The sequence below is a fragment of the Baudoinia panamericana genome (assembly GCF_000338955.1).
Source record: "Baudoinia panamericana UAMH 10762 unplaced genomic scaffold BAUCOscaffold_6, whole genome shotgun sequence".
Lineage (NCBI taxonomy): Eukaryota > Fungi > Ascomycota > Dothideomycetes > Mycosphaerellales > Teratosphaeriaceae > Baudoinia > Baudoinia panamericana.
The window spans coordinates 1,131,257-1,158,083 of NW_006911262.1; the positions used below are offsets into that span (position 1 = coordinate 1,131,257).

A 26,827-nucleotide genomic window follows, 5' to 3' on the forward strand; every position below is an offset into this window, starting at 1 on the left:
TGTGTGGGAGCTACGTCCAGTGGCTCAAGTTCGGTGACGGCACCATCGGCAAGACTTTCGAGCTGTAGATGTTCAAAGTCGACAAAGGGCCAGTCTGAGTCCTCACCGGATGCTATAGGCTTTATGCTCTGCACGTCAAAGCCGGAATGTGAGAACAAGCTCTCCGATTCCTGTAGAACCGTGAAATGAGACGACCGCCACAGGTCTGGCAGCCTGAACGGCGAGACGTCCTCCATTGCATGTTTGAAAATGAAGACAGAGGTTACGGTGGTCTGGTTGTACGACTGAAGTGGCACGTGAAAGCGCGACGCGACGCGATGTACAAACTCTTGGCATTGGCGGTGCTAGATCGTTTGCCATTGTTGCAACTTGAGGGAAGGATCAAGACCTGCAGAGGAACTTATCCACCAACAACAAGTCGATGGTGGGCTACATCGCCTCGAACATATGGGGGCGAAGATGGAGTATCCATATTGCGGAGATCGTTTGTAGTGCACAGCCTCTAAGTAGAGCGCACAATGCACAAGCTGATGACCGACACCGAGCCTATAGCGATACCCATGGGATCTATCGTGTTCCATTACAGACCGACTTTCTTTCCCTCGGCCTTGTTGTCATACTTAATAGGCCCAGACTCACTGCGGTGACCGCGTGCTCATATGTACCAGTTTATTGCTGGCAGAGGCAAAGCTCGCGACGGGAGTCCAGCTTGTCACCGAGAGATGCCACAGGGGAGTCTCACATGGTCGCGCAAGCGTCTGCAGTGAAGCAACTTTCTCGTCCGTCTACAGGATGAGTCCTGCAGCGAGCAGACCGAGTCCTCCTGCAAGTCCGCTCAAACCCGTAGCAACAGCAGCTGCGGCTGAAGAAGTTGCTGTGGCAGCAGAGGCAGTAGCAGATCCAGAGCGCGATGCGGTCGCAGAACCCGATGCTGCGGCGCTGCTGGATGCACTGGCTTGCGAGGAGTTGGCGGAGAAGCCATTAAGCGTCATGCCAGTCCTGACCGCGCTGAAACCCGTAGCATTGGAGCAACTGCTGCCGACCGTCGTGTTGGAACCGCTGACGAAGTTCACGGGCGCACACTGCTAACGTCAGTAACGTTCTGGATATGTGTGCTCAGGGTTCGTGACTGACCTGGTACAAGACGCCGTCTACAGAATTGTCTACCACTTGAATGACACCAGCGCTGCCGGCGAAGAATGACGGTACCATCATGTTGGTAAGGCAAAATGAGCCAACGCCCGTGGTATTAACGATTGGTGAGATGGTTGTGAAGTTGGACAGGCCAACCGTGTCCGTGGTGGCGCGGAAGAGCCATTCTCCCGCCGGATGCGTGTTGAGGATGCTAAGTGCAAATTGACCGACTTGGACCTGCGGGTTGCTGCTGTTCGAGACAACGTTTGCACCGCCACAAGGCGCGTTCGGCTCGAGGTCATCGTCGAAACCGGCAGTCGGTGGCCATTGCAGGATGAAGTGTGCGGACGTTAAGCTGGCGACCGCTAGACCTAGGAGTGTCTTGAACAACATCATGGTCTTATTATCAGTTAGGAACTTGGTCAGCTGTAAATTAATGGTCTTGGATGAGGGTACGTTGACACATCAGACAGCGAAACGATATACCAACAACAAAAGTGACACACATTGTTGCTCCACGTGCGGCGCAACACATTATATACAAATTCATTATGTCTTCATCATTCTGGTTGGCGAGGCGGGAAATGGACCCGGCTATTTGTTGCTTGGTGAGCTTGGCAATGTTAGCGCTCCCAAAGGGGTGCATTAATTGAGCAAGTTTGCGTGGATTCCTACGCTGAATGACTCTCAGCGGCTCTTACCGTCTCAAATGACCGCATTCGATGAGCAAGTATCTTACTTGCACCTGTTTGCATGTATAGACATAGACCTTTTGCATGCGTAGCACTTGGATGAGGCGTATCTTGCAGTGCCGGAGTCGAGTTGTGTAGTCGGCCACCGCGCATTGACAGGACCACTATCCGCTACTAACATTGGGCGCTGTAGCCCGTACTTCCCACCATGAATATGGGTGGTATGGATATGGGCGGTATGTCCGGCGGTATGGACATGGGTAGCGAGGGGCTATTCACCGGCGACAACATGGCGATTGCGCATGGCTACTGGTATGGCATCGTTGCGGTCACTGGTCTCTTCGCCGTAGCAAGGCTCGTATCGATCTTCCAGTATCGCCAGCGGATAAAGCGGCAAAGGTTGCAACCTCACACTATCCCGTCGAGACCGCGGGGCTTGTTGTCGCAGTGCTATGCAACTTCTACTGCAGTGTGGCGGGAGTTGACCTACGCTCAACCAACCTACTTCACAGGCAAATTCAGCAAGTACTTCAGCCCGCTACCAATCGGCCACTGGATCCTACTCGTCGTGTACTGGACAGCACTCCTGATCATGCTTTGGAGCAACGTCATCCTAAAGCCTGGCGATTCCATGTATGCTTATAAGTGGGAGAAGGTGGGCTTCCGAGCCGCCTGGGTCACCGTCGCCCAGATACCGTTCATCTACTTCTTATCGATGAAGTTCACCCCTCTGACGGCCTTGACGGGTATATCATATGAGCGCATCAACTGGCTGCATCGGTGGGCGTCACGAACCGTTTTCCTGACGGCCATTATTCATTGGTCCTTCTTTCTCCGCGAATGGTGGCTGGCCGATTTCGTGCAATTGGAGATCGAGATGATGCCGATGGTCAAGTACGGCTTTGGAGCGTTCGGAACCATTGCTTGGATGGTGTTGTCTGGTTTTGGCGTCTTCCGCGCAATGAACTACGAGCTCTTCGTCGCGCAGCACATCGTCGCTGCAGCATTGGTCCTGTGGCTTCTCTATTGGCACGTTCCGAGCTATGCAAGGTACAACATTTACATGTCGATCGGCTTCGTAGGCTTTGATTGGGGCATGAGGATCATTTGGAATGTCCTACGCAACGTCCATGTTCTTAATAAGCTGCGGCTGAGAACGCCGGGCTACGCTGCAAGCTTGGAGTCTCTGCCCGGAGATATGGTGCGCTTGACGATTGAAGATGTCGACTTCTCATGGCGGGCTGGTCAACATGCGTACCTATCAATGCCGGGCTTGCGACCGTTTGAGCTCCATCCTTTCACCATCGCAAACGCCTTCCACGACCGGCAGCAGCGGACGCTACGTATGCTCATAAAGTCACACAGAGGCTTTTCGAAGAGCCTCCACAAGGCTGCACAGCGCAATGCAGGCACCACTAGGACGTATCGTGTATTCCTGAGCGGACCATGGGGTGTGCCACCAGCGCTACAGCAGTATGAGACCGTCGTGCTGGTTGCCGCTGCGAGCGGTGCATCTTTCATCTTCCCACTTGCGGAGGAGCTGGTTCGTGCACCGCACTGTGTCCGGAAAATCAGGCTGCATTGGATCATCAGATCTGAAGAGTATCGCGTCTGGTTCCAGGATACGCTTGCGGCATTGATGCGACAAGCGCAGGAGTCTGGACTCGACCTGCAGATTGAGATCCATGTCACCAAGTCTGACACGCCTGACAGGCCGATGATACGCAGATATGATACGCTGGTAGGTAAGGCTTCGGAAGGCAAATCCCTCGTCGCTGTCGAAGCTCGCTCCGACAAGAGCTCCAGTGCGGCCAGCATGTCTTCTACTGAAGACGAGAAAGCACCGCTCCCACCGAACTCCTGTGGAGACGGCTCGGTTGCCACGCTCGCAATGGCTTACGGCGGCCGGCCAACCGTGGAGGAGATGATCCGTCCACCCGTGGAAGCTGCGCTGGGAGAGACGGCTGTTGTTGTCTGCGGTGGCTTGGCCATCACGGCACAATCCAGAACTTTCGTTGCTGCGCTCTCTGACGAGCGTGCTGTTCATAAAGGAACGGGTGCGCAAGGCATATATTTATTCACTGAGACATACGGGTGGTAACATCGAAGGCTCAGCCCATGTACAGAGCGTAGGAAGTCGAACACTTGCGCATGCTTTCATTCCCTTGTCTGTCCTCAGTGTAAGTTTTACCAGAGCACTCCATCGTGGCCCATCAAGAAGCCGTAGACACAGCGTGGCATGGAGCCGGTAGCTTCGTACTTTGGCTGGACGGCCGTGGTATTAGGTTTATGGGTGGGCTCAAGCTGCGCTCCTCGTGTACTCTGTGATTCTGCCCAGAAGTCCGCTAATTGTAAAGTCTAAAAGCTTGCGCTACGCTCATACCATACTACATACGCTAATCGCTGCTCAGAAATGGAAGGTAGTCAAATCATTAAAGCCCCCTACTTCAGCAGCCCAAGCTTCTCGCAGCTCTCCGCGGAAGAAATGACCGCTTCAGTCGTGCTTCGTGGCTGCCAGCCCAGCTCACGCATAGCTTTCTGACACGACGTTGGCTTGACTTTGCCCAACTCTGGTACGAGCAGCACTAGGCTGCCATCGAACCAAGCAGCGAGTCGAACCAAGAAATCCGGGAGCTCGCGAGTGGGCACTTTGTTAGCTTTGGGGCCTAGTTTCTCTTTAAGGACAACGGCCATGTCTCGAATGAACATTGGAGGACCGTCAGCAGCCGCAATATAACGCTGACCTGCAGCTTTCGGATCGGTCATGGCGCGGATGTGGAGATCAGCGACGTCTCGAACATCAACGACGCCGAAGGACAGGCGTGGGCAACCAGGTCTGGCGGTGTTAGCCCGTCGTCGCTCTATCTCATGGGGAGAGTGACACTTACAAAGCACCATTCATGAGTCGTACAATGAGTTCGATGCTCGAGGCGTAGTCTTTGCCCAGGAGAGGACCGAAGACGCCGACCGGGTTGATGACAGCAAGCTCCATGTCGCCACCTTCTTTCGCAATCCAATCCCAAGCTGCGCGCTCGGCGATAGTCTTGCTCTTCTGATACGCCGGGATCGGCGTAGACGGATCGTCAAGAATACTCCCTGTAAAGCGCGAGCTGGTCAACCATTGGTCAAAGGGTCAGTGAATGCAAGCAAGATATGCCTACAGTCTGCTTCGGTGAATTCCCGATCGCTCTGCTTGTGCCCATATGCAACCTGTTGCGAAGTAAGTGAGCCTCCGCGCATTCGCAACAGCGCTACTGCAAATCGCGCACTCGACAGATGCGGACCGTTCTCTGAATGAAGGTGCATCCGGGGGACGTGATGGGCAGCGGAGCGGGTAGATAAGTGCCAAGTGGACAAGCACTCACAGCGGCGACTGAACTCGTCACGACCACACGCTTAACACTTCCAGCATCTTTGGCTGCCTTCAGCGCCCTTAATGTCCCTTCTCTGGCTGGTACGATAAGTTCGTTCTCGTCCTTAGGGGCCGCCAACGGGAAGGGGCTCGCCACGTGCAACACATAAGTGCACCCTTTGCAGGCTGTCGTCCAGCCCTCGTCCTTCATCAGATCGGCAGCAAAGAACTCCACGTCCTTCGCCTGGGCTTCGCTCGCGCCGCCGCTGATGAGCATTTGACGGACCTCATCGGCGCGAGATAGTTTCCGGACGGTGGTGCGGACACGGTAGCCTTTCTCCAGTAGTTGTAGTATGCAGTGTGATCCAATACTACCGGAACACCATGTCAGACGGTAGCTGCGTCAAGTCTTCCTTGGTTGACTTACAAGCCGCTGCCGCCGGTAACAAGGACAACCTGTCCGGTAGACATCTTGATAATCAGTGTGCGAGGGTGTCGGTCGTGTCAAGTTTTGTTCTCGTGTAGCACTCGAGATGGGGGCCACTGCCAATTCCGACTTTCTTCTCCGGCTATGTTCGATGATATAGTTTCAATATGCGGCCGTATAGTACTGAAGCCGGCGTGTTGTTCGGCCGGCAACTTCGCAAACCTCAAATTAGCCTTTTGCCCTAGAACTAAATAGCGTTGCGTACGGCCTTGGAAAATGATGTTAGTGAACGACAGCTCAGTCCATGATGCTACCCTTGCGGGACCTTACTGCCGAAAGATCGTTAATGTCGGATCAACAACGCGCCGAACCTTGGCAACTAGCTCACCTTTCCGGGTTCCCTATCTTATTAGCTCCCTCGCATTGATGTCGCAGATTGCTGTGCGGAATTGATGATATCTCACTAGGATATCTCACGTTGGCGAAAGTGGCATCAGCCCAGTCGCCTAAAACTCTGCCTTGAATTGACGTAGTTGCTGATATATGATTGCAAGTTCCCAACCATCACCCTCCGGCACCAACAGGCTCCGGCCTGTGAGCGAACAGCAACTTGTAATACACAATCTCTGCAATTTCGAGCTCATCCCCATCCGGGACAGCAGATGTAGCTGGGGTCTTTCTTCGAATCACGGCAATGGGCTTTGCTAGTTTCTTCACCTCTCCCGTAAGACGTTGATGCTTGCCCACGTACAGGTAGACGCGTTTTTGCCAGGATGTGTCTCCTTCATTTTCCGGGTTGTGGTAAGGGAACACAAGTCGTCCGACATCTAGCGCTGCTTGTGCGGGAGTATCGTCCGAGACTGACGTACTGTTGATTGTTCCTTGGATTTCCACAAGCGCCAGACCAGATGGCGTCTGGAGTAGCCCTGGTAAAGCACGGTCAGCTATACCTGCGCGGTCTGGGTTTTGTGGCTGAAGTGCAATAGCCGGCATGATTCGTAACAATATGATTAACAGTAGCGATGTGAAAGAACTTTGTGCGACATGGGTGTTTCCGACTGTGTATCCACGTTGTTGTACCGCGAAGCTTACGTGACGCTGGAAACAGAAGATAGAACTAGCGTTCGCCGAATCCAGCACGGTCCGCAAGTTCAAGTTGGACGCACTGGGAAGGCACGCTGAATACGAAGAAGTCCTCCTAGCAGCCGAAGGAGTGACTACATTCTCTACCTTGAGACACGTACATACCACGCCACGTCCCTAAATCGCCATTCTTACAATGACGACCCTATGGCCGGACACATCTCTGGCATAGCACGCTTTGCAAGCAAGTACCCGGCCCCATGTGCAGCCATCCGCAAGACTCACTTGGTAGCTGTTCAAGGCTCGCGCCTCGACCGCCGGTACAGGTAGGCTCCACGCTATGCAAAGAATGACAAGAGAGCAGGAAAAATTAGCAAGTAAACAATCACGCCCTGTGGTATATCCGCCCTCGGGGGGCAACGCCTTCGCGCCCTGCCAGCCGGCAACGAACAACACCATTAATCGTGCCAGTATGTGCAGCTTTTATGTAGGCTCCGAAACACGGTGAGCCGTGGTGATGCGCACCCCACTGGTTCCTGGTATGTGCAGGTATATGCAGGGTGCTTTGTTCGTATGTGCATAGTAGTGGTTGGCCGCTGAAAGCATGGCCTTATCGACGCTTGTACGTCAGTAGCTACGGTTTTGACCGAGCGTCCGGTGGTTTAATGGCAAATGTTCTACGTGCATCGAAGCAAGCGCGTCCGCGAGATACTAATACTCGGCGAACGCCTGGCTCACTTGCCCCAGAGCCTCGGTGGCATCGTAGTCAAGACGTTGAGCGGCATTGAAGCCGGCGGAACAAGTCGAGGTGTATTCGTCAGTCTGCGTTGCACCGTAATCAACGGCCCCAAAGGCGCCGTATTCGATCGAATTCGCACCAGCGTGTGCGCCACCTTGTATAGCTGCGTTTAGCATCGCCTCAGCGGCTTGGTTTCCACGGACAACGCTTTCCACGAAGATCGCAATCTCCATGACCTGGTCAGCTCTCGAAAGACCCGACTTGCCGCCATTAAGGGCTGGCACGAGATGATTAATCCGGCCAAAGTTATCCTTCATGATGTCGCGGCGATTTTGCTCAGATCTTATATGGTTTCGGCGCTTCTCCTCTTCTGTAAGGGTTTGGCGTGCTTTGCCAGTGCTGGCTTTGCGGTTGCTTGCTCTACCAGTACTTTTGCGGCGTGAAGGCGTCGCCGTAACGTCATTTGCCGGAGTCTGCGCCTCTGCCGGCGATGTTGCAGAGCTGCCGTGATTCGAGCGGCGATTTACTGTCGACTGTCGGCGTGAAGGCGTAACCACAGTAGACGTTGCAGAGTGCTCATTGGCTGATTCGCGGGTGATTGCGCATTGACGGTGCGCAGGGACTGCAGTGAATGAGCTTGAGGAGTTCTGCACTTCTGCCGGTGACGTTTCCGAACTAGGATTGGAGGCGCCGCGGTTGACCACAGACTTGTGACGTTTGACTGGAGTTCTGAAGGTCTTGAACTCGTCGTCGCTCTCTGCCTCTGTTTTGGGACCTTTCGCGCCACGCCTTGGAGCAGCGCTTCGGGCGGGACGTGTAACGGACTCAGGCACGTACTCTGTATCATCCTCGCGCTCAACGCGGGACTTCCGGCGCTTTACTATCTGCGGTTCCTCACTCGTATGGTCGCCGACGCTGCTCTCTACATAAATGGGACCGTGAGTGTCCGCTGTCCAGGGTTGTGGATATGTCTGACTGCGTGGAATGCTTGCCGGCAAAGGTAGACCATTGATCGCCTCGGTCGAAGAGATGCTGCTATGGAACGTGCGGTGCGGGAACGACGGATTGGCGGAATATGCGCGCTCTTCTTGTTGACTTATGTGGCGTACCAAGTGCGGACGTGCTGTTTCGGGCACCGTAACGTCGCCGGCTAGAGGAACGTGCATCAGGTTCGTCGCCTTTTCCTGCTGCATTGGCGCATGTGGCGCGTTGTAGTGACCGGCACCGAAGTTAGTGTCACTTGCGAAGTGTAAGGCAGCAGGTCCACCGCGGTTCTGGGTGACTGCAGGAGTGGATAGTGTCAGAAGCTGTTGCATGGTAGCCGTATGACTCGGGCCAAGGCCGAACGATTGATGATTAGCGGTCGTGTTTGACGGTCGCAATTGCTTTGGTGCCATCATCGAGCTTGTATCTTCCTCTTGCGGAGGCTGAAAATGGTGCAAGGAGTGTGTGATGGCAGGACTCATGCCTTCGTTGTTAGCTGATCCTGGAATCATGTGAGTGTTATAGTCCTCGCCTGACGGCATTTGCATGAACTCCGGATGGTGAAAGCCGCCCCATGCGGCGGTTGAGGCTGTACCACCATCGACGCTGAATGGTTGCACTTGAGCATGACCATTGCGCATGCCTAGTAGCGAGCTGGCGCCGCTCATCAATTGCTCATCGTCCGCGTTGTGATGATGTTGATTGCCAATGTGGAAGAAATCATTGTGATTGAAGCCCTCATACTGCATGTGTGGACCCTGCGAATGAGTGTGGTAGTGTGTGTTGCTGTCGGCAAGGGTGATAGCGGGGTCGATGGTGCCCGATGTTGGGTCGAAATGGTTAGCGGAGGAAGGCACGCCCTCCATGGCTCTTGCCATGTCGAAACCCGCCCAACTCAGGCTGTTGTCGTGCAACAACGGTTTATCAATATTCGGATTGGTGAAGAACCCTTGCATCAGCTCTTCCTCAGTCTGGTCAAGAAGCGGCCTCTCGTTACGAATGTGGTTCACGTTACGAGGTGTCTCCGGCGCGTGCGGCTCATTGCCCGCAATGTGAGCGAGATCACCGAGATTGTCTGTTTACTTGTGTCAACGTGCGATCATCTGCTTGTGAAGGGAGCAATTAACAGACTGCGGTGGGCTTACTTACACCCAAATGGTCCGCCATACTGCTCAAGTGGTGCCTCCCTGACGATGTCGGTCGCCATGACCGCCAAGGGCCGCAGTGGCTGCCTTTTAGATTGACCGGCTCCGTGACAGTTTAGTCTTTTCAGTACAGGCTATGCAGATGGGTTAAGGTACTATGTCTGGCTTGCTTTTGTTGCGACTTGGGCACAGCATGATCTTAGGGCAGCACAATGGGCTGTCGCAGGTGATCTGTCACGTTTCGAGTAGTCGGACAGGCTCGTATTGGACCGATTGTGCTGCTGCCAGTCCCGTGCTATCAGCAGACGCCGGCTCAGAATGGCATACGGGGCGACTTACCAGCAATTGGACCTCCTCGTCTGATCAGTATGCCGCTCAACGAACAAGTCGAGTCCTCTCCGCTCGAACTCCCGTATGCCGATCCTACCCGCCTGCCTGCACTGTCTCAGATATCCAGTCTGACCTCCAATGAAGTGTCTCTTGAGCGGTTCGGTATGCAGTGGGATGGTTGTGGGTATTGCGTGTTACGCGATTGCTCGCTTCTTCTTGACTCGATCTGGCTGTCGGATGGCCTGTGGGAAGTTGGGGAAACCTAGCATGTGATTGAACCTCACTTTCACATGCGCCAGTGACTAAGCAGCGCTTGGACCATGTCAGACTCCAACATCAACTTCTGCCCCTTTGACGTCGAGTCAATTATCGCGGGACAGATGGCTCAAAACGCTATTTTGAGCTGCTCTTTCGAGTCGTGCACCGTGTCCTTGTTGCGGCGCCAATATCAAGATTTACGATGAGCGGCTACGATGCGATTGAATCACGCAGCAGGCAGGCAAGACCTATCAATGCTGTTCAGTAAGCTAGACGGGTCACTGCAACTACGTGTTGCCTATTGGGATCGCTCTCCCATAGAATACTTCTAATGTCGGCAGGCCGAGAGGAGACGGATGTTCTGAGCGGCTCCGTCATTCATCACGCTCAAGGTCTACACACTCGGCGTCAGCTTACGGTTGAGCATCAATGCCCGTCCACGTTCTATCAGCTGTAAAACGGGCTAATACGTGCAATATGTACTGTCGTGGTGATAGCTGTGGCCTAAGTCGTAATCAATTGCCATTGGCATCCTGTCTAGCGTCCTTTGGGACCACCAACTGCTTCGCTCTGTTATTCCATACTGCTGATTTCTGTTCGATCTAACACAGTCATTGGCTTGATGCGGGCGGGCTAAGTGCATGGAATGAGATGGAGTGAAGGCTGAACGAAGACTTCCATTGTCTTGTCACCAGCAGAGACTTTCAGCCTTGGTCACTTGTTCACAGGCACGAGTTGACAAGTGAATGCTGAAGGCTGTGTTAATGACTCCGCTAATACTAAGGTTCTCTTTACCGAAGCACCTTCGCCTCCTTGCTCACAGCACACGATCCTTCAGCAGACCTGACGACCTGCGGGCTCCGTGGTAGCACCTTGGAGCCGTAGCAGCAAGTCTTGCAGGCAACGTCTACAAATTTCTATAGTCTTCGACGCTTTTCGGACTTCTCATCAAACGGCAACATGTCCACAGCACCACCGTCATCGGAGGTCATCGCTACTGCCACACTTCGACTGTGCGGTAGCGCTAGCAATCCGACCATCCGATATCAGCTACTCAAGGACACGAGTGCCATCATCACCGAGATAGGCTTACTGTCGGACCTCGGATCTGATGGCACTGTATACTTCCCGCTCTTCCACGCAGAGCAAGAGCCATGCACCGTTCACCGTCCGCTTCAAGACCTTCTCCACATCTGGCGTCCCGACTTAATCAACGAAGCCGTCTTTTGCGTCCATGTGTACAAGCGACTGCACGAGCTGACTGACGAAGACATTTCGCAGGCAGAGGACGAAGTCAGTAGTCGCATCGGCTCGCTATCGCCGACAATTGCCGCCGAGGCGAGACAGAAGCACGTTGACCTCGCACCTGTTGTAAACATTCTTTCTGCTCACGGTAAAGCGCCTCCAGTCGGCAATTTCGCTCCTGTATCAGACATGCGTCCGCGAGGTCGCAAAGCGCCTCAGAGCACCATCAAAGCGATACGAGACAGCGGCAACATCAAGCAGGAAAGCCACAGCGTGCCTCGAGGCACCAGCAGATTGCTGAATGATACTGTCCTTGCCTGCCACAGTTCGGCCGAGACCGACGACACCGAAGAGGTTGACGACGACGAGGTTCAGGTCGCACTGCAGTTCATCCTCAACGACCAACCCATGCTCAATTCGAACACATGGCGGCCTACCATCCTAACTGTGCCCGGCTCCAAAGAAGTTGCCAGCTTGCCGGATCAGATTGCTATTCGTATGCGCCAGATCGCAAGTACGGAGGAAGCTCTCGTATTGCAGCTTGCCGGCGGCGGTCTCATAATGGGCTTCAATGTCTCGCTTCAGCTCAGTGATGAGACGTCACATCTCGTTGACTTCGAACAAGGCAGGATACTCATTCAGACAGTTTCAGATCTGTTTCCGGCAAACACTGAGCGCAGAGTCACCGCGAAGATCACCATCCTCTTCGCGGGCACCGATCAGCCGTTCTTCAATCTGGACCAAGCGATCATGCCAGACGTCCAATCCATATCACAGGTTTACCGTCTTGGCACCGTCATCTCAGATTTGTGGCAACCTCGCAACGTGAGGATACCATTCAAGACAGCCATCGTTGGCGCGCTGAGCGACGATAAGCAACTCCGTCTAGGTGGGGTTGCCCTCTGGGAGGTTAACGGGTTGAATGTTGGACACAGCTACTCCGGCGAAAGCCTGCCCTTCAAGCTGTCCTATGAGTGGCTCAAGAAATACCACGGAGTCAGGTCGATCCGTGAGCTGGAGGTGCTCGTCAAAGCTCACCGTGAGGACGACGACAAAGAAACACGAAAACAAGCTGTAACTACCCCGAGCTACACTCTTCGGCCGTGGCGAGTTGAAGAGAACGGCCCGAAAGTTCCGCTGCTGCATGTCGCTGTCCACTGCGTCAACATGCTCCCAGAAGTCAACCCACCACTTGTTTTTCCAGCTCCGACAAACATGCAATTCGAGCTACGGCCCGTCAACACCAACATTCATTCCGTCGAAACGATGATCTGCACGGAACTGAAGGCTACAGGATCTCGAGATCGAAGGACAACTGCACGCCTGTTCAAGGACGGGCAAGCAGAGGGATGGAGGATGGTGCTGTGGGTTCTTCCGCAGAGGCGAGGGAGGCATACGATGTTACGATGGACTGAAGGCAATTTGAACCGGTTTTTGAGAGCTGATGCGGACGAGGTGGATCCGAGACTGTATCTGGAGGCGCATTTGGTGGAGGGAGAAGAAGAGCACGGTAATTGAGTGGGGCGGACGGAAGGTGTCCAGCGGCGACCGTTCGTTGGTGTTGTTGCGGCGGTCGCCACTTGTTGTATGGTTGCTTCTTGTGGACGATGTACGTCGTGGGCAGGCTACAGAATTAAGCAGGCTTATCATTGAACAGATTGCTTCCGTCAGCAAAATCCACTATCATCGTACCTTAGTGTGCAAAGCTGAGGAGGTGATACCGGCTCATGCACAAATAGAAGCGCCGGCAACACCCGGCGCTAGTACCACATCGGTGTCATTGACCATTGGAGATGCTTCATAGGGAACCACGCTGCGAGGAGACTATTCCATCCGCGAGAAATACCACAACAACCTGCGGGATGCCTCCAAGCACAATGGCGTGTTCGACCCGCTTCGGACTGGAGACTATGAAGCGCACAGTACCGCGCAGGAGACACGTGCATCCTTGCCTTACAAGCTCAATACAACAGAAAACTCGAAATCCTGCGAGACCACAACGGCGTTGGGTGTCAGACGGGTCACGTCCTCCTGTTCCACCTGGGAGCCAGGCACCGAGCGGGGTCTACGCACCTCGGACAAGGCTAGCCGTTGGCGTCGTCTTCATCGGTGCACTCATCTACTCAATGGTACCGTGATCGGCTTCATCGTCTCCCCATCAACTCGCTAAGCCAACCCTGTCGCAGATGACCGGCGACAAACCACCCTCTTCTACCGACCCTTCCATACCAGCAGCGCCAGCCACACCGCCTCCCCGTTCTGGTCAGCAGCTAGACTCGCCAACGATCGCAGAACGGGACAGCCTAAGTAAGCGCGAATCCGGCGTGACAGCCGCCTCCCCTATGCGTCTCCGAATGGAAGCATTCATTAAGGAGAACCAGCAGGAGATCGTTCGCGCCCTTGAAGCCGTCGACGGCAAACGCTTTCAAGTCGACAAATGGGATCGACCCAACGGCGGAGGCGGAATCAGCTGCGTGCTCCAAGACGGCAATGTTTTTGAAAAGGCGGGCGTCAATATTAGCGTAGTCTACGGTAGCTTACCGCGAGCGGCGATCAGTAAGATGCGCGTCAACCACAAGGCCTTGGATCCGGACGTGGAGAGCCTCGAGTTCTTCGCCGCAGGACTGAGTCTCGTGCTACATCCGCACAACCCTATGGCGCCGACTGTGCACTTGAATTACCGGTACTTCGAGACGGCCAACAAAGACGGTAGCACAAACGCTTGGTGGTACGGAGGCGGCACGGATCTTACACCGAGTTATCTGTTCGACGAAGATGTAATTCACTTCCACCGCTCCATCAAAGAAGCTTGTGATGCACACGACAAGGACTATTATTCGCGCTTCAAGAAGTGGTGCGATGAGTACTTCAACATCAAACACCGCAACGAGTCTCGGGGCGTAGGCGGCATCTTCTTCGATGACTTGGACGACACCGAGAAAGACCAGGAATCTCTGTTCGCCTTTGTGCAGTCCTGTTTGGGAGCTTTCCTACCCTCCTACCTTCCAATTCTGCAAAGGCGGAAGGACATGCCGTACACCGAGCGCGAAAAGCAGTGGCAGCAATTGAGGAGAGGACGCTATGTAGAGTTCAACCTCGTCCATGATAGAGGGACGGCGTTTGGACTAAATACGCCTGGTGCGCGCATCGAGAGCATATTAATGAGCTTGCCACTTACGGCACGGTGGCAGTATCAGCATGAGCCCGAAAAGGGTAGTCGCGAGGAGAGGCTGCTGGCTGTGCTGAAGAAGGCTGTCGACTGGGTGTAGGATAATGTATTCCAAGTGATGTATATATAAGCATAGAGCAGACACCAGACAGGTTCGCTTGTCAGGGCAATGAGCTCCCACCCGGCCCCGTCGCACGCTGCAGGGTTGAAGTTTGTATGCGAGCGGGCCAACAGCGGAGCGTTTCCTCGCCTGCGCATCCTTGAACTCAGTACTTTTCCCGCTCAGATAGCTGCAACGTGGGTACAATTGCAGCTCCCTGATGTAAGTCGCGACCTTAGTCCAATGCCTACCGCAGTGCCGAATCTCTTCCGCATCGAGACCTGCCAAGCTAGTATAGCCTGAGCTTAGCTGCGCCGTTGAGGCCTGCAGTCTGCAAGTGGGTCGGTCAGGGCACGTCAGCGGTGTCGCCGGCATTCCAAGCAAGCATTGAGAATCTTTCACTCCGCCTAGTACTGGCCTGCAACAAGCAGGCTCAACATCGCCAACATTCCCTTCGGCAACATCACACGTCGGCACGTTATACCGCTACACTCCCTCCCGGGATCGACCCAACGCGGAAGGCACAGCGAGGAAAGCTTCGACGAGAAGGTCGAAGACCACCAGCGCCTACGGCGCTCCGGCAGCGACGACGACGGCTCCGACTTCTCTCTCTGGAGTGATACCGGCGACCTTGTCGACCAGCTAGCCGAGGCCGAGGATCCGCTCGCAGTCCGCCTGCACGAGTACCCAAGCGATCACGCACGGGGCCGAAGTCACCACAAGAAAGTCCGCTACGCTAACGGGACTGCCAGCCAAGAGAAGCCGCACCGTCACGGGCAGCAGCATACTGGCGTCGTTAAGAGGAAAGAGGACATCCGCATACCCTCTCCGCCGCCGAAACCGCTCGGGTGGGCCCAGAAGCTCCTTGCGGCTCTCATCATGCCTAATGATGGGCCCTCACGTATGCATGGCCTGCACGGCAAGAAGCTCATCTACTTCCTCTCCATCTTCGTCTCGCTTGGCGTCTTCCTGTTCGGCTACGACCAAGGCGTCATGTCCGGCATCATCACCGGCCCGTACTTTAAAGACTACTTCAATCAGCCTTCGAGGGCGGAGATCGGGACTATGGTAGCTATATTAGAGGCCGGTGCACTCGTGTCGTCATTGGTGGTGGGACGAATAGGCGATATCATTGGCCGGCGGAAGACCATACTGTATGGCGCTGGAGTTTTCGTGATTGGAGGCGCCTGTCAGACCTTCTCGACGGGTATGCCAATGATGATGTTGGGACGCGTGGTGGCAGGTTTGGGCGTTGGTGCGTTGAGCACGATCGTGCCGGTATATCAAAGCGAGATCAGTCCGCCGCATAACCGTGGCAAGCTGGCGTGCATTGAGTTCTCAGGCAACATATTCGGGTACATGTGCAGCGTGTGGGTGGACTACTTTTGCAGCTTCATCATGAGCGACTGGGCGTGGCGCATACCGTTACTGATGCAAGTGGTGATTGGCTGCTTGCTTATTGTTGGAAGCTTTCTCATCGTTGAATCGCCACGATGGCTTTTGGACAATGACCATGACGAGGAAGGCATTGTCGTTATTGCGAATCTCTACGGGAAGGGCGACATACACAACCCGAAGGCTCGAGACGAATATCGCGAGATCAAAATGAACGTGCTTTTACAGCGACAAGAAGGCGAGAGATCTTATTACGACATGTTCCGACGATACTACAAGCGCGTCTTCATCGCCATGTCGGCGCAAGCTCTGGCCCAACTCAACGGAATCAACGTCATCTCATACTACGCTCCGCTCGTTTTCGAACAAGCTGGATGGGTGGGCCGAGATGCCATTCTCATGACCGGAATTAACGGACTGACTTACCTTGCCTCGACTGTACCGCCTTGGTATGTCGTTGACCGCCTTGGCCGCCGATTCATTCTGCTTTCCGGCGCAGTCGCTATGGTCATATCACTTTCCGCCATTTCCTACTTCATCTACGTCGACATTCAGCTAACGCCTACGCTGGTTGTCGTCTTCGTCATGATCTACAACGCAGCATTTGGCTACTCTTGGGGTCCAATCCCATGGCTATACCCGCCGGAGATTCTTCCTTTGAGCATCCGAGCGAAGGGTGCTAGCTTGTCGACAGCCGCAAACTGGGCGTTCAACTGGCTGGTGGGGGAGATGACGCCGATATTGCAGGAGGCGATCAAGTGGCGCTTGTACCTTGTTCACGCTTTCTTCTGCGCTGTGTCTTTCGTTGTTGGTAAGCTTTCACCTGGATGCAGCTCACAGTAAAATTGTCGCGTACTGACCGCTCATAGTCTGGTTCATCTACCCTGAAACAGCCAATGTCCGACTTGAAGACATGAACTCCATCTTTGGAGATGCCACGACCGCGGCACCAACACCGCAGACTATCGCAGAAGCCGAGTCGCTCTTCAGCGGCAACCGGTCGCCCGTACCGTCGTTCCGTCTCGGCGACCAAGGCGAGCCGATACCGGAAGACATGGAGCAGCTTCAGCCTCCTGACGTCGAAATCCAAGATGGTAAGCCTATGCTCAGCAAAGACAATGAGCAGGGTGAGGGCGTTGCCGGTTGGATTAGCAGTATGGTCAAACGAACGAAAGGGGAGGAGCCCAACGGCAGCGGCAGTGGCAAGTACAAGTCGGTCGGTCAGGACGACAATGAGGCCTAGTTGCAGCGACCTATGGGCGGTACTTTGAGCGTGTTGGCTTTCTGGTACTGTGTTGGTACGGACTTGTTGGTTTGGCCTTTGCTTGACAGACAGGCGTTTCTGCGTCTGTGGAAGACCGCGCAATGGCCAGTGGCGCGCAAGACAGGAGACTATATCTTACATACGCAAAGACAACAAAACCTCAAGGTTTTAAACGCTCTTTTTCTCCAACTCCATATCTTTTGACAAAGGGCATCTATGTATCTCATTGCAGACCCTGCCACGTGAAAGCCTGTAAGTCCATCCACGCTAGCACGACAAGACCCCTGCGAAGCTTGCTTCCGTAAGCCGTAGGCGCAGTCCATGCCGACAACATCCGTATCAAGTACTGCAATTTGTATCGCTTTACAATACATTAAGCTCGCCAAAGATGTCGCAAACGATGGAGATGCAGGCGGAGGACCCAGCCATGAGAGAGAACGAAGAGCCAGAGAAGAAGCAGAAGAGCAGAAGACCACCCAGTAAGGCCGGCGCAGGGCAGCGCAGCAAGTGGTATGGGCGCTGACAGCGCGAAACAGATACTGCATTCCGGCAACAACGTCTAAAGGCCTGGCAACCTATCTTGACGCCTAAGACAGTTCTGCCACTGTTCTTCGCTGTTGGAATTGTCTTCGCGCCTATAGGCGGCGTTCTGTTGTGGGCGAGCGCGCAGGTCCAAGAGATCATTATTGACTACTCCCTATGCAATACGACGGCGCCGGCGTGTCAGGATGGAACGACGACACCGCCAGCCGACGCTTTCATCCCGGACAACGCTGTGACGAGCTATTTCAAGAACAGCACGAGTAGCGCTGAGAGGCCGACGTGGTGCATGTCCACCACCGATGAGGCAGTTACTTGGGCTGGAAACCGCAATATACCTGGCACACAGATATGCCATATCCAGTTCTATATGCCCGATACGCTCGATCCGCCGGTGTTACTCTACTACCAATTGACGAACTTCTACCAGAACCACAGACGGTACGTCAAGTCATTCGACCAAGACCAGCTATCAGGACAGGCACGTTCGGGAAGCGCCATCAACTCGAGCGACTGCTCGCCCCTGCAGGGCGAAGTGGACCCTGCCGATGGCGTATGGAAAGCGTATTACCCGTGCGGACTGATTGCGAACTCTATGTTCAATGATAGCATACAGTCTCCCGTGCAGCTCAATGTTGGTGGTGGAGACGCTGCAACGAACTACACGTACACGATGAGCGCAAACAACACTGCTTGGGGAAGCGATGCTACGCTCTATCAGCCCACGAAGTACAATTATGGTGATGTGCTCCCACCGCCAAACTGGAGGCAGATGTATCCGGAGTATAGCCAAGATAACGCCACGTTGAACTTCCCATCCTTACATACGCTCGACGCCTTCCAGGTCTGGATGCGAACTGCGGGCTTGCCAACATTCAGCAAGCTTGCGTTGCGCAACGACAACGACAGGATGCCGATTGGGCGGTATCAAGTGGACATTTTCTATTGTATCTCCTACCGTCTTGCTACTCAGGAAGCATGCTAACACTGTCCACAGACTTTCCCGTCACGGTATATGATGGTAGCAAATCCATACTTATCTCGACGCGAACAGTCATGGGTGGCCGCAATCCCTTCCTCGGCATCGCCTACGTAGTAGTCGGCGGCCTTTGCGTGCTGCTCGGTGCACTGTTCACGGTCACACAGCTGATTAAACCGAGGTAAGCCTCCTCAACGACGTGGTGGCAACCGGATCGTTGTACCCGACCAAAGAGCACATTGTGGCTGACCAGTGGCAAAACAATGACAATATAGGAAGCTCGGAGATCACTCGTACCTCTCCTGGAATAATGAGCAACCTTCTACGGCAACTACTACCGGTCGAGCACCGAGACCGAATGAAGCTGCATAGAGCTGCCCGTAACGGCAGGCTTAGAGCAGCAGTTGCTGATGCATCGTCACGAGAGCTTGGCGTCTAGGTGTATATGGGCGTTCTTGGTCAGCATCTGGGCTTAACGCTCTATGAATGCAGTACGTGTACTCTACTATTTGTCATGCCACTATATTACTCTCTTCAGCAATTGTCTCTTGCTGTCAGCGCGGGAGCGCAAACGGCCATATCTAGTGTCAGCGCGGGCGTGCTCCTTCTTTTGTGCTCTCGCGCTGCAGTCCACTGCACCAAAGAAGCATATGAGCACACAACAGCGTCCCATTGTGTTAGTGTCTGCTCATCCTTACCGACGGCATGGAACTTTCGTCATAAGTCAAGGCATCCTTGTCATCCACGCGGCTCCGAGCTACAACTTGCTTTGTCTTCTGCAGCGCCTCTCGTCTCCGCTTATCTGGAAACGATCGCAGAGCCGCGAACAGCGATCGCCACACGGCTACGTGTGACCGAGACTCTTTGGAGCTTATGACAGGTGGTATATCTACGGTGCAAAGGACAGACCATGCCTAAGCATCGTCCGATCGCTTACGGTTCCAGTGAACGGTCACTCTGGTCACTATTTCTGGTACATACCAACCACATCGGGTATCGGAGGGACTCACTTCATTCCTCAGCTGTCACACTCGCGTGGCAAACACACATTCCACGGCAACGGTACTACAATACGCCGGTACCTCGACGCTTACCCTTCTTGGCTTTGACAGCTCGCTCAGCCAAGACGATTTAGACTTGGATAGAGGTCGCGAAGATGAAGAGTGTAGTTATTGCAGCCTTTGCGGCACTGGCAGCGACGTCGAGCGCGGCAGGGAACTTGACTATCAGTGCTACTGCGCATCAACAGAAAGCAACTGCCAACTCAACTGAGCACCATGACGTCGTCTTGAAAGGTCACAAGCCATGGGCGAACGGCACGCACGTCTTTGACCGCTTGGCGAACAAGACGCTGCCACACTTCACTTCCTGGAGTAATGGCACTCACTTCAAGGATTCCGCCACGAACCAGACCATCAAGCACTTTGACTGCGACGTCTCGCAACATCACGCTTCGGAGCACTTCGTCAGCACGGTCACGCGTCTGCACAATCTGCACAAGAACAGTGCGATCGGCTCTCGCGCCGCAAAGTCCAAGGTCACGGCCGCCCGTCAAGGCTCGACTTCGTACGCGCCAATAGCTTCGAACATTCCGCTATACATCCACGTCATTTCTAGCAAGGCTGCAGCAGGCGCCATCACTCAAAAGATGGCGGACGACCAAGCTGCGCAGCTCAACAGTGTCTACAAGCCACACGGAATATCCTTCGCGTACACTCCGAGCCACACCGACTTCACGGTCAACGACGCTTGGGCCGTTGCGGCTGGTGCCGATATGGCTGCGCTCAAGGCCGCGCTGCGCAAAGGCACTTATTCCGCTCTGAACCTCTACTTCCACACCGATCTGAATGGCGGCATTCTCGGCACCTGCACGCTGCCAAGCCGCGTAACCAAGGGTGTTGCTCCGGCGACTTACGCCTCCGATGGCTGCAACATCAACGCCTTTACTATGCCCAACTCGAGCATGCTGGGCTATAACATGGGCATGACCGCTGTCCACGAAACAGGCCATTGGCTAGGTTTGCTGCACACGTTCGAGGGCTACACCTGCTCGGGTAACGGTGACTTCGTTAGCGACACGCCGTTTGAGAGCGTGAGCACGAATGGATGCCCGGCAACCCCAATGAAGAACAGCTGTCCCAGTGTGAGTACTGGTGACCCGATCCACAACTATATGGACTACTCAACGGATGCTTGCTATTCGATCTTCACGCCGCTGCAGGTGGCGAGAATTAGCAGTATGTGGACGCAGTATAGGCAGGGCATGTAAGCTGCGTAACTCTTGGCATATTGTAGAGTCAGAGGAACAGTAGAAATGGTAGAATGACTAGACGGCCGGGAAATGCATATGGGTGGGCTGCATTGGGTTACGGATTGCATCTGCTTCGCGTAAATACTGCATTTTCGTCCAGTGGTTGATATTGTACAGCTCTTGTCTCTACAATTGTCTTCGCAGGAGCATTAGTCCGCGTTTCGACTCCTCGCCGGCAATGCATTGCGACCACCTCTAAAACGCCACCATATGCTTCAAGCGGATCGTAGGTGTCTGGCATCTGCCATGCGTACCAACTTGCATCCTGCAAAGCATACACCGTAAACTGCACAAGCACCATGCCTCCATCAGCGCGCTTACTTCTCCCCCCACTGCAGCTTAAACCTCCCATCCGCATTCCTATACGCCCGTATCCCCTCTACCACCTCCTCCGCCGTCCTCGCCTCCACCATAATCCCCTCATTGCTCTCCGCAATAAACCCACTATCTACCGCCTTCTTCACCCACTGCAACAACCCATCCCAGTACCCGTCAACATTAAACACAATCACCGGACACGCGTGTATACCCAGCTGGTTCCACGTCACGACCTCCATCAACTCCTCTAATGTCCCGTAACCTCCACTCAGCGCGATGAAGCCACCGCCAGGCCCACCGTCGATCACTTCACGCGCCATGAGCTGTTTGCGGGTGTGCATGTCCTTGACCACGGTCGTACGGCCGAATGTCTTCTCGTCAATCACTTTTTGCGGGTCCAGGTTACCGTTTTCGCTGTAATTGCGCTCGAAGCGAAGTAGTGCCGCTGGGATGATGCCATGGACTGCTTGCGGACCGGAGAGGGAGACGAGCGTCCGTGCTAGTTCGCCCATAATACCTACCGTGCCGCCGCCGTAAACAAGACTGATATTGTTCCGGTGCAGCACCTGAGCAAGAGCGCGAGCGGCAGCATGGTGGGCGGGTGAGGAACCATCCCTAGCACCGCAGCTGGAGGTACATCAGCACATTGCGCTGGTTGTCAAGTCATCCAAACGTACCTACAAGACGCAGACGGTTGGTCGCCGTGGTTGTTGGACGTCCAATGGTGGCGGGAGAGGTCGGGAGTGTTTTCGCTCCAAATGTCCGGTGGACTCCATCGCATTCACTGAATGGCGCTGAGAGACGGTACGGGAGGAGGAGAGACGACGAAACAGACGGAGAATGAAACGTTGTTTACATCTAGCGCTCATGGAGACATGGCGCATGCCACTGGGTAAGAATGATGATTGGCTAACGGCGAACCTGCTGACCTACCGTGTGAACGAGGATAGCGTTGCCTCGATGCCGCCGACGTTGTGAACGTTGAGGAGCGTTGAGCGGACACGGGTAGCTGTCAGTGCCACATACATCCGTGTAGCACGAGCGGAACATTGTGTGTGTATTGCCATTATTGACTGTTTACAGCCCTCGTTGGAGGCGTGCATGTCGTCATCGCCTCAGGAACAGCTTCCTTGACTCGTGCTCATATGTGACATGGAGTCTCTCACCATACGAAGCGCCTGACCTTATATACTCTGCATCGAGTTGTAAGGGCAGCCCAACGTTTATTGTAACCCTGTGATGGCGCAACCCGGACAGCCATGGGACTACATAGCCAAGATCGTCTCTCTTGGTGATTCGGGCTCAGGCAAATCTAGCGTAGGACAGCACCATCTCCTCCCTCCTCAGCACGTCGCTGATAGAAAGGTAGCTAACCATCCGCCTCTGCGAAGGTCGCTTCGTCTCCCATCATGACGTTACCATCGGCGTCGAGTTTGGCAGCCGGATAGTGCCCGTAGGACCGCCAGCAAGCCTGCAATACAATATCAACAACCCAGTCTCGCAACCCTCTCAGCCCTCGACCTCCGGCTCCAATGATGCTCCCGCAGCCAAGAAAGGCAAAGGCGCGCCTAAGGAGCCCCAACAGCGGTACATGAAGCTCTCGCTCTGGGACACAGCCGGCCAGGAAACCTACAAGTCCATCACCCGCTCCTACTTCCGCGGCGCGTCCGGCGCGCTCCTCGTCTTCGACATCACTCGCCGCAACACCTTCAATAGCGTGACCTCCTGGCTGCACGACTTACGACAAATAGCCGAAGATGATATTGTTGTGATCCTGGTCGGCAACAAGTCCGATCTTGCGCCTGCGTCGACCATTTCATCTGCAGATGACAAGAAGAATCAGCGGCAGGTCACGAGGGAAGAAGCAGAGGAGTGGTGCAAGCAGAACAAGGTGATGCAATACGTGGAGACGAGCGCGAAGAGCGGGGAGAATGTGGAGAGGGCGTTTCTGGAAGTGGCGGAGAGGATATGGCAGAATATTGAGGCGGGCAGATATGATCTTAATGATCGGAGAAGTGGTGTGAAAGGACCTGGTGCGGGTGGTGGTGGGACGGGGAGGTCGGTGAATCTGAGGCCGGCGGACAAGAGTGCGGGCAAGAAGGCGGGCATTGCTGGTGGGTGTTGTTGAATGCATATCAGCATGGGTTTGTGGCGAGGCGTCTGGCGTTCTTGACGTTCGACCCGTCAATGACAGCAACGAGCACCGATAGGATAATACATGCACAGACCAGCGACGTTGAAGTCAATCGATGCTGCAATTCACACATGCTACTTCACTCGTAGCTCACCACCGGTCTCAGTCAACGTTCACCTACATCACGACTCTGCCACCTGCTTATCTTGACCGGTCTGGAAGCGCCACATAAAAGCGGTCCCTTTGCATTACTTGCCGTCAGACTCCTTCTTTTACTCGCATATGAACTGTCTCTTATTGACACAGTAATACGAAGCTGAAGGCGAAGAGCAACAATGAAGCGTACTTATGATAACATGCAGGCGGATGAAGGCTCTGGCGAGCACGACTACGACCACGACGATAATGCAGGCGAGAACGCGGAAGATGACAATGGCAAAGTGCCTCCATACGATGCGAAGACCGAGAAGCTGCCTAATTCTCCTGTCTTTACGCCTGAGTTCGTGAATCTCAAGGATCGCATAAGCGAGCTTCTGAAGCTCCTGGCCGACCCGCTCAAGCAGACAGCCTACAAAGATGCCTTCATAGATGGGTTGCTGCAGGAGGTTCACGACCGAACTAGGTCTGACTTTCCGGAGGAGGTAAGGATCGCACTGATCGGGTCCATGAAAGCTGGCAAGAGCTCGGTGATCAACTCCATCCTCAGCTCGGGCATGATTGCCCGGCAGGTAGGTCAACACTCTGTCCACATTTGCTGCTTAGCTAACATGCCATTGAGGGCGATGCTGGTGGCAGCTGCACCTGGGTTGTCCAAGAGTTCTGCTACCTGCTCCCGACGCAACAAAAGCCCTACGCTGCGGAGGTCCACTTCTTTACCCAAGACGAGCGTTACGCTATCGTCAAGGCCCTGTTTGCCGACTACTATCGCCACTCGCCAAAAGACGACGACCCGACAGACGGACCGAAGGAAAGCGACGAGGTTGTCGAAGACCATGCCATTATGCGCACCACCATTACGGCCTTCCGCGCACTCTTCAATGACCACAAGGAGTTCTCGAGCCTGTGTGCAGCGAGCGACTTCCTCAGTCGTGGCCAGTCCGAAGACGACGAAGCTATTACCGAGACACTGTGTGAATGGACGGACGAGTTGATGGCTAAAGGTTTGCGCAAGGATTCGGTACTCAGAGCCGAGGCTGCAACAACTCAACAGCTTCTCTGGGAGCTTGCGCCGTACTTGTACACCGTCGAAGAACGAGCCGGCGAGCCTATGGTATCGATTTGGCCATTCGTGAGCCACATCAAATTTGGGCTTGATTGTGAGCTCCTCAAGCATAACATCACCCTTGTAGACCTGCCTGGCTTGACGGACACGAACAAGACTCGCGTTGATAACGCGCTGAAGCACCAGCGACAGTGCACACACTACATGATAGTCGCGGAGATTGGTCGCGCCGACGATGACCGCTTCATCCGCGACCAACTTAGTCGCGGATGTATGACGCGTGGCTCTGGTCGGACGATGCTGGTATTGACTCATGCGGACATTATCGACGAAGGCACTGAAGTCACCGGAAACCGAAAGGACAACCAGCTTATGGAGAAGCTACGCACGGAGATGAAAACGCTCGATCGGAAGAAGTCCGAGATGTTCAGTCGCTACAAGTCCGCCAAGGGTCCGGAGCGCTGGGAGTACCTGGAGGCTAAACACCGTCTTTCCTTTGAGCTTCGGGCCAAGCAGGCTGAACACAACGAGCTGCGTATCGTTATGCGTAGTCGCAGCGTGTCTCAGAAGATGCAGAAACTTTACGAAGAGCTTACGCAGGACGCGCTCCCGCTCGCAGTCTTCTGCGTCGGGAATCATGCCTACAAGAAGCACCAAGCCGGCTATTCGATCGAGGAACCACCAACACTTTCCGTCGAGGGAACCAATATACCGGCCTTGCGGCGCCATCTCTTCCTTGCCCCAGCTGAGGCAAGACTCCACGAAACTCGGCATACGGTTGTGACGCAGATACCTGCCTTGATAAACTGCGTCAATCTTTATGCGTCCAAGACGCATCTGGCGCGTAAGGGCGAAGTTGAGAAAATAGTCGTCTCGCCACAAAAGGCTGTCAGCGCGCTGATACAGAAGGCTTACGAGCGCCTCAACCAGAACTCCGAGGATCAGATTCTGATGCCCTTCCGTGCTCATGAGTATTACTGGACGGACGAAGCCCGCGTCCTGTGCAAAGAATGGGCGAAGATGTACTCGACTAGTGTCCATTTGGCCTTCCTCAAAAAGGACGGGATCAAGAAGGGAAGGGCGAAGAACTCCCAAGATATATCTTGGAACTCCGACCTTACATCGATCGCCGCGGCTGACATTAGGTCGTGGTTCCAAGGCTTCTCCGACTTCATGAATTCCACACCGAGGCAGCTTACGAAGGAGACTAATGCTCTGGTGAACGGCATGATCAATGAAATCCGAAGTGCGTGGTTGTTGGGCGAACTATGGTCAGCAGCGCTGATATAGACACAGGCGATCCGCACGTTACACTCATGGCGCTTCAGCCATTCATCGATTACCTCTACACGGAGAAAGGTAACATCCAGCCCAAGGTGGAGCGAATGGCGCGAAGCATGCGCAAGGACATGGGGTACCACACCATACAATCTCCAAGCGTAACCGGAACCTCGCTGACACCGTGACAGTAACATCGTGGGCAAAGCGCTCGGCGACGCCAACGACAATCCCATCGTGCAGGCCATGGTGCCCGTCTACTCCGAAGCGCGCGACATCAAGAAGGTCTCTCAAGCGCCCAAGAAGCGGCTGGAAAACTTCGAGCTGAACATCACGCGCCTGGGCGACGGCGTCTGGATGCGCGCCCACGATATCCTGCGCAAGCAGCTACGAGAGATGACGGCCAGGCATATCACGGAGCTGGAGCGCAGCATGCTGACGTTCTTCAAGGGCATGGAGCAGAAGTTCAAGATGATGTGTTCCGAGAAAGAGTGCGAGGATGAAGAAGAAGTGGAGCTCAGGGCAAGGCTGCAGAAAAACCTGGTGCTGGCGAGGGAGAAGTTGATTGTCGAAGTCAGGCCGGTGGCGGAAGCCATATTCGGGCCTCTTCCTGAGGTGGATGGAAGGGGAGCATGAAGGAAGGGAAGTTATGGCGAGGCCTAGGCTACAGGAGCAGTTTCCCCTGCGATAGTTTTGCTTCCGAGGCCGCTTTAGTGGACAATCACATG

The 26,827-nt window shown here is 54.4% G+C and overlaps 14 protein-coding genes across 14 annotated transcripts; 8 read left to right on the plus strand and 6 right to left on the minus strand.

The window, feature by feature from the left end:
- Nucleotides 1–325: 325 nt before the first annotated feature.
- BAUCODRAFT_34074 (uncharacterized protein) lies at nt 326–1,637 on the minus strand. The gene is made up of 2 exons (XM_007677952.1): nt 1,135–1,637; nt 326–1,082 (listed from the first exon to the last, which is right to left on the minus strand). The coding sequence occupies exons 1-2, from the start codon at nt 1,528–1,530 to the stop codon at nt 786–788; spliced, it is 693 nt and encodes a 230-aa protein (XP_007676142.1). The 5' UTR covers nt 1,531–1,637; the 3' UTR covers nt 326–785.
- Nucleotides 1,638–2,049: 412 nt separating this feature from the next.
- On the plus strand, nt 2,050–3,927 carry BAUCODRAFT_69791 (uncharacterized protein; the record flags this gene model as incomplete). Its single annotated transcript, XM_007678078.1, has 1 exon — nt 2,050–3,927. The coding sequence occupies one exon, from the start codon at nt 2,050–2,052 to the stop codon at nt 3,925–3,927; it is 1,878 nt and encodes a 625-aa protein (XP_007676268.1).
- A 170-nt stretch (nt 3,928–4,097) lies between these two features.
- BAUCODRAFT_486141 (uncharacterized protein) lies at nt 4,098–5,877 on the minus strand. Its single transcript, XM_007678448.1, has 5 exons — nt 5,606–5,877; nt 5,192–5,549; nt 4,988–5,036; nt 4,715–4,922; nt 4,098–4,662 (listed from the first exon to the last, which is right to left on the minus strand). The coding sequence occupies exons 1-5, from the start codon at nt 5,647–5,649 to the stop codon at nt 4,269–4,271; spliced, it is 1,053 nt and encodes a 350-aa protein (XP_007676638.1). The 5' UTR covers nt 5,650–5,877; the 3' UTR covers nt 4,098–4,268.
- BAUCODRAFT_34079 (uncharacterized protein) lies at nt 5,846–6,667 on the minus strand. The gene has a single exon (XM_007677953.1). The coding sequence runs from the start codon at nt 6,596–6,598 to the stop codon at nt 6,170–6,172; it is 429 nt and encodes a 142-aa protein (XP_007676143.1). The 5' UTR covers nt 6,599–6,667; the 3' UTR covers nt 5,846–6,169.
- A 999-nt stretch (nt 6,668–7,666) lies between these two features.
- On the minus strand, nt 7,667–7,846 carry BAUCODRAFT_51616 (uncharacterized protein; the record flags this gene model as incomplete). The annotated part of the gene is made up of 1 exon (XM_007678034.1): nt 7,667–7,846. A coding segment is annotated over one exon (180 nt), but the record flags the coding sequence as incomplete, so codon positions are not given.
- A 90-nt stretch (nt 7,847–7,936) lies between these two features.
- Nucleotides 7,937–9,768, minus strand: BAUCODRAFT_486191 (uncharacterized protein). Its single transcript, XM_007678449.1, has 3 exons — nt 9,561–9,768; nt 8,265–9,486; nt 7,937–8,049 (listed from the first exon to the last, which is right to left on the minus strand). Exons 1-3 carry the CDS (start codon nt 9,616–9,618, stop codon nt 8,004–8,006), a joined length of 1,326 nt encoding a protein of 441 aa, XP_007676639.1. The 5' UTR covers nt 9,619–9,768; the 3' UTR covers nt 7,937–8,003.
- Nucleotides 9,769–10,946: 1,178 nt separating this feature from the next.
- BAUCODRAFT_486343 (uncharacterized protein) lies at nt 10,947–13,366 on the plus strand. The gene has a single exon (XM_007678450.1). It carries the CDS (start codon nt 11,105–11,107, stop codon nt 12,905–12,907), a length of 1,803 nt encoding a protein of 600 aa, XP_007676640.1. The 5' UTR covers nt 10,947–11,104; the 3' UTR covers nt 12,908–13,366.
- On the plus strand, nt 13,267–17,296 carry BAUCODRAFT_24415 (uncharacterized protein; the record flags this gene model as incomplete). Its single annotated transcript, XM_007677814.1, has 5 exons — nt 13,267–13,518; nt 13,576–14,652; nt 14,695–14,880; nt 15,070–16,864; nt 16,923–17,296. 5 exons carry the CDS (start codon nt 13,267–13,269, stop codon nt 17,294–17,296), a joined length of 3,684 nt encoding a protein of 1,227 aa, XP_007676004.1.
- A 409-nt stretch (nt 17,297–17,705) lies between these two features.
- Nucleotides 17,706–19,208, plus strand: BAUCODRAFT_122672 (uncharacterized protein; the record flags this gene model as incomplete). The annotated part of the gene is made up of 4 exons (XM_007678451.1): nt 17,706–17,796; nt 17,854–18,804; nt 18,855–19,017; nt 19,112–19,208. The coding sequence occupies 4 exons, from the start codon at nt 17,706–17,708 to the stop codon at nt 19,206–19,208; spliced, it is 1,302 nt and encodes a 433-aa protein (XP_007676641.1).
- A 1,045-nt stretch (nt 19,209–20,253) lies between these two features.
- On the plus strand, nt 20,254–21,099 carry BAUCODRAFT_59752 (uncharacterized protein; the record flags this gene model as incomplete). The annotated part of the gene is made up of 1 exon (XM_007678048.1): nt 20,254–21,099. A coding segment is annotated over one exon (846 nt), but the record flags the coding sequence as incomplete, so codon positions are not given.
- Nucleotides 21,100–21,464: 365 nt separating this feature from the next.
- Nucleotides 21,465–22,241, minus strand: BAUCODRAFT_148266 (uncharacterized protein; the record flags this gene model as incomplete). Its single annotated transcript, XM_007678452.1, has 2 exons — nt 21,465–22,092; nt 22,147–22,241. 2 exons carry the CDS (start codon nt 22,239–22,241, stop codon nt 21,465–21,467), a joined length of 723 nt encoding a protein of 240 aa, XP_007676642.1.
- A 437-nt stretch (nt 22,242–22,678) lies between these two features.
- Nucleotides 22,679–23,771, plus strand: BAUCODRAFT_34086 (uncharacterized protein). Its single transcript, XM_007677954.1, has 2 exons — nt 22,679–22,782; nt 22,835–23,771. The coding sequence occupies exons 1-2, from the start codon at nt 22,705–22,707 to the stop codon at nt 23,591–23,593; spliced, it is 837 nt and encodes a 278-aa protein (XP_007676144.1). The 5' UTR covers nt 22,679–22,704; the 3' UTR covers nt 23,594–23,771.
- A 163-nt stretch (nt 23,772–23,934) lies between these two features.
- BAUCODRAFT_122676 (uncharacterized protein) lies at nt 23,935–26,111 on the plus strand (the record flags this gene model as incomplete). The annotated part of the gene is made up of 2 exons (XM_007678453.1): nt 23,935–24,327; nt 24,378–26,111. The coding sequence occupies 2 exons, from the start codon at nt 23,935–23,937 to the stop codon at nt 26,109–26,111; spliced, it is 2,127 nt and encodes a 708-aa protein (XP_007676643.1).
- A 454-nt stretch (nt 26,112–26,565) lies between these two features.
- BAUCODRAFT_34088 (uncharacterized protein) lies at nt 26,566–26,795 on the plus strand. The gene has a single exon (XM_007677955.1). It carries the CDS (start codon nt 26,571–26,573, stop codon nt 26,733–26,735), a length of 165 nt encoding a protein of 54 aa, XP_007676145.1. The 5' UTR covers nt 26,566–26,570; the 3' UTR covers nt 26,736–26,795.
- The last annotated feature ends 32 nt before the right edge of the window (nt 26,796–26,827 follow it).

Bases quoted from the DNA above. Each gene is read 5' to 3' on its own strand.
- BAUCODRAFT_34074 (XM_007677952.1), bottom strand. From the start codon at position 1,530: ATGATGTTGTTCAAGACACTCCTAGGTCTAGCGGTCGCCAGCTTAACG. The intron at 1,083-1,134 runs GTCAGTCACGAA...TGACGTTAGCAG, and splicing joins TAGACGGCGTCTTGTACCAG to TGTGCGCCCGTGAACTTCGT.
- BAUCODRAFT_486141 (XM_007678448.1), bottom strand. From the start codon at position 5,649: ATGTCTACCGGACAGGTTGTCCTTGTTACCGGCGGCAGCGGCTT. The intron at 5,037-5,191 runs GTGAGTGCTTGT...ACTTCGCAACAG, and splicing joins TGACGAGTTCAGTCGCCGCT to GTTGCATATGGGCACAAGCA. The intron at 4,923-4,987 runs GTAGGCATATCT...CGCGCTTTACAG, and splicing joins GGAATTCACCGAAGCAGACT to GGAGTATTCTTGACGATCCG.
- BAUCODRAFT_34079 (XM_007677953.1), bottom strand. From the start codon at position 6,598: ATGCCGGCTATTGCACTTCAGCCACAAAACCCAGACCGCGCAGGTATA.
- BAUCODRAFT_486191 (XM_007678449.1), bottom strand. From the start codon at position 9,618: ATGGCGACCGACATCGTCAGGGAGGCACCACTTGAGCAGTATGGCGGA. The intron at 9,487-9,560 runs GTAAGTAAGCCC...ACAAGTAAACAG, and splicing joins GTATGGCGGACCATTTGGGT to ACAATCTCGGTGATCTCGCT. The intron at 8,050-8,264 runs GTACGTGCCTGA...CATTCACTGCAG, and splicing joins GAGCGCGAGGATGATACAGA to TCCCTGCGCACCGTCAATGC.
- BAUCODRAFT_486343 (XM_007678450.1), top strand. From the start codon at position 11,105: ATGTCCACAGCACCACCGTCATCGGAGGTCATCGCTACTGCCACACTT.
- BAUCODRAFT_34086 (XM_007677954.1), top strand. From the start codon at position 22,705: ATGGCGCAACCCGGACAGCCATGGGACTACATAGCCAAGATCGTCTCT. The intron at 22,783-22,834 runs GTAGGACAGCAC...ATAGAAAGGTAG, and splicing joins CGGGCTCAGGCAAATCTAGC to CTAACCATCCGCCTCTGCGA.
- BAUCODRAFT_34088 (XM_007677955.1), top strand. From the start codon at position 26,571: ATGATGTGTTCCGAGAAAGAGTGCGAGGATGAAGAAGAAGTGGAGCTC.